The 6,018-nt window shown below is 39.6% G+C and overlaps 1 protein-coding gene across 3 annotated transcripts; it reads left to right on the forward strand.

Moving 5' to 3' along the window:
- Nucleotides 1-221: 221 nt before the first annotated feature.
- Nucleotides 222-5,992, forward strand: asb13a.1 (ankyrin repeat and SOCS box containing 13a, tandem duplicate 1). Of its 3 annotated transcripts, none has more exons than XM_044021223.1 (6): nt 222-328; nt 2,673-2,860; nt 3,046-3,202; nt 3,276-3,410; nt 5,076-5,267; nt 5,348-5,992. In XM_044021223.1, exons 1-6 carry the CDS (start codon nt 262-264, stop codon nt 5,503-5,505), a joined length of 897 nt encoding a protein of 298 aa, XP_043877158.1. In that variant the 5' UTR covers nt 222-261; the 3' UTR covers nt 5,506-5,992. The 3 variants fall into 3 exon arrangements, with proteins under 3 accessions (XP_043877158.1, XP_043877160.1, XP_043877159.1); XM_044021225.1 differs by having other exon boundaries at nt 5,076-5,256; nt 5,348-5,452; XM_044021224.1 differs by lacking the exons at nt 5,076-5,267; nt 5,348-5,992 and adding an exon at nt 4,357-4,677.
- Nucleotides 5,993-6,018: the final 26 nt, after the last annotated feature.

Consider the following 6,018-nt stretch of genomic DNA (forward strand, 5'->3'; position numbering starts at 1 on the left):
TTCAATTGATAATAGTGTATTTCAGTAATTTATTCAATATAATAAATATGAGTATCAATGCAAGAGCCTTTAAAACCAGGAAAATTCGTAAACATGCTATATTTGACACCACAGTATGACGTGTGGTTAAGTCTCTGACAAACGGCACTGACCATGTTCTCGGATTAACTACAGCTCCCACAATCCCCTACGGTCTTTCCACCGTCACACACCTAAGGCATTCAGTGCTCGTCCTCTCCGGGTCGCGCCCTCTGCCGACGTATGGTGGCATTACAGCAGTCAAACATGGAGGTGACTGCGGCTCGCCGTTCGTTTCTTTGCGACATTGGTGAGTCAGCAAAAGTTGCAGCTGCCTGCTTACAGTGCTGTTGTGTCATAATGTCACATTAGTAAACGTATTTATAAACACACTCATGCAAACCCATACGATATACGCATTTAACGCGACACAGTACACGACATTATAGCAACACTGTTTAGTTCCTATTGTAGTATTTGCACATGTTTTGCGCGTGTGTAATGTGTTGTAATTGTTTATGTGGCCACGCATGGGCAAAAATACATGTATGTTAAAATAAAATACCGAAATACCCAACCGATAATTGTATCAAAATAAACTAGAGAATACATCAAAATTCAATTCTGTATTGTTGTATTCAAAATACTAAAAATATTTTCCCACCCCAGGGCAGTTGTATAATTTAGTCTGAAACTGTGATCAGTGTGTGCTCAACCTCTATTAATGTAAGTACAATGATAGTAATACACAGATAGTTGATTAGGTGTACAAATATTTTCCTAATCAGTTAAGATACTCAGAAGCCAATAATTATGACATGATCAATAAGTTCTCATTTGAAATGTGCTACAAACACTTTGAGGAAGGAAGTGACCTTGTCAAGTTGTTGACACCAGAGCACTAAACCATTTGAAACAATAGAAAACAGACACAAATTCAAAGTCTGGACAAGATCAATTACTGTAAGTCAAAGGTGTGTTGATGAAAGCTTGTGACTTGCTCAGTGTGTTGATATGAGTGATCTTTAAGTCCAGGCAAATTGAAGTGGGCGCCAAGCACCACGTCATCCACTCTGTGTTGTTTCAAAGACAGTATTTTAAAAATAGAAAAATACACAACACATGTATTTTGATACAAAATATGAAGGCCTTTTCATCAGTGAACTACATTACAAATCTCTAAATAATAGTTTGTATGTGAAATACATATATACAAATAATGTATGGCATAATCTCTCTCTCTCTCTGTGTCACACACACAGAGGACATTACATTACACTGATTATAACACTGATACCGAAAAATATCTACAGATACTGATATTATTCCGATACAGTCATTTTAGACCATTAATGAACTATGAAGCTGTTAACACACTTGTGCTGAGTCATTTCAAAGACATACTAATTCTCCAACTGTGTAACAAATATTGTTCTCCCAAAAAGAAGAAATAAACAGCCCAAACGTGACTCAGCGAAAAGGGTTTTGCTGATTTTTGTTTACATTTTTACAGTCTGTGCATAGTGAACATATATATAGAATTTTTGGTTTGTATCTGATTCTTAATTTTTATCTATCCGATAACCGATCCATTTAATTTGACCAGTATTGGACCGATACAGATACTGGCCGATAGCGATTCCCATCCCTACTGGGGACTTGCTCTAACCTTGAGCTTCTACTGCTGTCAAAACCCGAACCCTAACCTTAACCTAACCTCATCCAACCATACAACATGTCTCCACTTAAAAATGTTACATTATGGGGACTTGATTTTTGTCCCCATATGGAAGATATGTCCTGATAATGTGACTGTGTAAACAGATTTAGGTCCCCACAACATGCATAATACCTAATACAACACACACAGGTCTGTGTGTGTTGTTCTTATTCTTATTAGTTCCTTCATTTGCACTGCCTAACCAAAGCATTATCTCTAACCTTAACCATAACAAGTGTACAACGCACAGAAACAGAGAAATGCACTGACAGAAAGACACACACATTTACAGACTCTGTATTGACTTCCATTCATTTAGACATCCTAAACACGCACGGTACTGTACACACAGAGGACTCAGCATTCCCAATTGTATTTTGTAGTGAGTTAATATAAATATAAAACTACATCACTTCTAAATTAAGAAATAGTATAATATAGCAACAACAGACTATAGGCATATTAAAGACAGTAGTAAATAAAGTCAGAATGTCCACGACAAAGACCTGGGACAGACACTGCACAAAACTTGGTGTTCATACACTCGTGTTTATATACAGTATAATATATTGTATCATAATCTTGGCTAAACCCATCAGATTTGATACAAATACAGTTGAAAATCCTTTGTATTCCTTCGCCACAGGCACATGTGCTATGTTTCCATTGAGGGGAACAGTTCATTCATGTTGTTCAATTAAGCAGTGATAGTTCTACTCACAAATGACTCTGCATCGTGTTTTTTTAATTGTATCATTTTGCATGCATGTCTGCTTATGACATAACAACATGTTCATATTTGTTTCTTTAAATTATCCAAAATGTCCAGTTAATTCTCATTAATTCCCATGGAAAGTTTCCAATTTGGAATAATTTGATACCAGGGATTTTCCACCCCTTTGCAACCCTAAACTTTAGCTTTGTTTGTGAGAAGGTTTCTGGGCAGACCACACTGCCCTGCACATGGCCGCCTCTCAGGGCAGAGTGCTACAGCTGAAGCAGCTGATTGAGGGCGGAGCCTCAGTCAACATGGTAACGGTGGACAACATCACTCCTCTCCATGAGGCCTGTCTGCGGGGTCACCTGACGTGTGCGCGGCTGCTGCTGGAGGCCGGCGCTCAGGTGGGGATTAAACCTACACCTGGTGGTAGACTGTTTCTGTTCAAGACTGCCAAATAAAGGCAGAATGATAATATCAGCACCTAATATCAGAATCTTTAGAGCTGATGCTAATTCTTATGTGGTCTCTCTGGTCTTGGTCTCAGTTAGTCTTGACTATAACACTAAATGACAGTATTTCCTTTAAGGTGGATGTACGCACCATCCACGGCAGCACCCCTCTCTGTCACGCCTGCAGCTCCGGCAGCCTGGAGTGTGCCGAGCTGCTGCTGGAACATGGAGCCAACGTTAACCCGTCCCTCACAGCTCTGACCGCCTCACCACTGCATGAAGCCTGCATCCACGGTAACACACACGTGAGCGGCAGTCCAGCCAGTTCTATATCACTGTGAATAACAACTTCTTTCACTTCCCTCAGGTAATGTCGAGGTGGCAAGGTTGATGATAGCCAGCGGTGCCCAGCTGGAGGCGTACGATGTCCACTTTGGTCCACCGCTCCACATCGCATGTGCTAAAGGACACGTGGGCTGTGTCAGGGAGCTGCTTATTGCAGGTCAGAGGATTTTCAGCAGAGCCAGCCCAACTCTGAAAAACTAAACAATTGCTGAGGAACTCTGTGTCCACAAAGGGCCCCCCAATTTTAATTCTCTCACATGAGAACATTTTATCAATGTCAATTGTACATGTATGGAATATTTCAACAGCATAAATAGAAATGCTGTCCCGTCCTTTATAAACATGAACTTGAAAAACACAAAAAACTACTATTCTACTCCATCTATTATTATAACTAATGTTGTGGGGACCTAAAACTGTTTACACAGTCACATTATGGGGACTTGTCTCCCTTGTGGGGACAAAAATCACGTCCCCGCAACGTAAATGATTAAATTTTAAGGTGAAGATATGTTTTAAGGTTATTTTCCATATTTATTGTATGCCATTATGTCAAAATGTCACTGAACTTTTGCTGTGTAATAGCAACAATTAGCACTCAACACACACCAAACCAACAATTATGAAAAACACACACAAAAACAGATTTTGCAAGGGCACCTCCCTAGTTACTCAAATCACACGATTTGGCTGCATTGCATTCTGGTCTATTAGCGTGTAGAAATGAGTCCTTGTGTGTCTTTAATTATGTATTTCTTAACTGTGGGAGTGGTGAACGTCCGCACAGACTGACGGCTGTAAAAGCAGCCCTTTGTTCTTTGTATCCAAGAGAAGAAAAGAACTACAGCACTCTAGCATGTGAGCAAAATGGCTCAAAGAATACAGACCATTAGACCAGGGGTGTCAAACTGGTGGCCCGGGGGCCACATGTGGCCCTCCAATCGATTACATGCGGCCTAAATGTGTTTTTATTGTGAAGTATATGTCATTTTATAACATAACAAACACTTTTACTTTGCAATTCTGTCTAATATTATAATGAATATCGTATATATTGCCCACCCACTACTAAATAGTTGATATTTTCCACTTTTTTTCTCTAGACCGGCCCCCTCTTGACCAGACTAGATGCTCATTGGCCCCCAGGTCATTTGAGTTTGACACCCCTGTGACCATAAGAAGATTTGTGATTTGGCTGTTGAGGTTTTGCAAACAGAAACTCACAGATGCAACCAGGCTCCTGTTGGATGATACTGTTATGTCAATGGAACTGGTGTCCATTCACATGTGTTGTACTATGTTGTCTATTTTCCTGTGAATTAAGACTCAAACTAGCAATTGAGGCCATTAAATCCTCAGGGAATGTTTACTGATGTTATAAATCAAGTGGGAAGTGGAAGTAAAAAGCTAATTTTCCAATTTTCTTCTATTCAAACAGCTTTTTGAAACCAGCTGAGTTGCCTATGTATTACATTCTTATTTCCAATTTAGCTTAAAAAAATATGTCCCCTTTTTATATATGATCTATGGAAATAACACTGTGTTAGGGTGGATCTACAAAAAACATGGAGATGCTGTCTGGGAATCTACAGTTTCACCATTAGATATCACTAATTCTTACACACTAAACCTTCCAAATTCTAAACGCAACAGGTGGCCAAGATCTGTGTTTTTCTAGTGAGGTTCTAACTCCAGGCAGCAGAGTTCTAGTCAATCCGGAGGACAGAGAACTTTATATTTGAACACGAATCTACACAGGAAGTGATGAGAGAGTGAAGAACTGCATCCAGGTAATTTCATATACTTCTTACAATTCTCGCAGGTGCAAATGTGAATTCAGTGAAGTTCCACGAGACAGCGTTACACCACGCGGCACAAATCGACAGCGTGGACATGATCGAGCTGCTGATAGAGTTTGGAGCCAACGTGCAAGCCAGCGACAACGTGGATAGAAAACCTGTGGACTACACCACGCCTGAGACCCCTTCACACTCCTGCCTTCTGTATTACCAAAGTAAATTCTCAAGTTTATGTCTGAATGACAGTTAGAGAAGACGACATTGTTCATCATCACATCCTCTGTCCACTCCTCAGGTCACCCTCTGAGTCTTCAGCAGCTGTGTAGGATCACAGTGAGGAAGACGCTGGGCACCAGAGCCTCAGAGGCCATAGGTCAGCTGACCGTATCCCGCCGCCTCCACAGCTACCTGCAGTACTGTGACCATCCCATATCACCACGGAGCAACACATGAGTGGATTCCTTCACTGGCATTAGAGACTGGTGTTATAACATTTTATTTATTTATTTTATTTTATTTTTTTAAAGCACCATGTCGGTTGATACTTTAAAGTGATAGTTCAGGTTTTTTGAAGTGTAGTCGTTTGAGGTACTTTACTGAGGTGAACTATCAAATATGGAATGTAACAATATGAAAACATGCAAACAAGCACTTATTCAAATCACAGTGTACAAAGGGGGTATAGGTGAAATGATAAATATTATGATATGGGACAAATTGAACATAAAGAAGTTTATGGCAAGGAGACGTTGGACAGACTGCTCAAAATGATTGTGGGTCAAATGTTCTAAATTTAGTCCAACAAAAAAAAACTGAACTATTCCTTTAAATTATATTAATCAAAACGATATCAGTTTAATTATATAAAGTGGTTATTCTGATATTATAATGTTAAACAATAACATGTTTTATTCTGACAAAGAATAAATGTTGCATTTCTTTCAAGGGAGTCCAGTTTCCCTTTTC

The sequence above is a fragment of the Solea senegalensis genome, linkage group LG3 (genome assembly GCF_019176455.1).
Source record: "Solea senegalensis isolate Sse05_10M linkage group LG3, IFAPA_SoseM_1, whole genome shotgun sequence".
Classification (NCBI taxonomy): domain Eukaryota; kingdom Metazoa; phylum Chordata; class Actinopteri; order Pleuronectiformes; family Soleidae; genus Solea; species Solea senegalensis.

What these genes read in the sequence shown, in the direction of transcription:
- asb13a.1 (XM_044021223.1), top strand. Translation starts at nt 262, where the DNA reads ATGGTGGCATTACAGCAGTCAAACATGGAGGTGACTGCGGCTCGCCGT. An exon ending in TTCGTTTCTTTGCGACATTG is followed by an intron (nt 329 to 2,672) that starts GTGAGTCAGCAA and finishes GTTTGTGAGAAG; the next exon opens with GTTTCTGGGCAGACCACACT. An exon ending in GCATGAAGCCTGCATCCACG is followed by an intron (nt 3,203 to 3,275) that starts GTAACACACACG and finishes CACTTCCCTCAG; the next exon opens with GTAATGTCGAGGTGGCAAGG.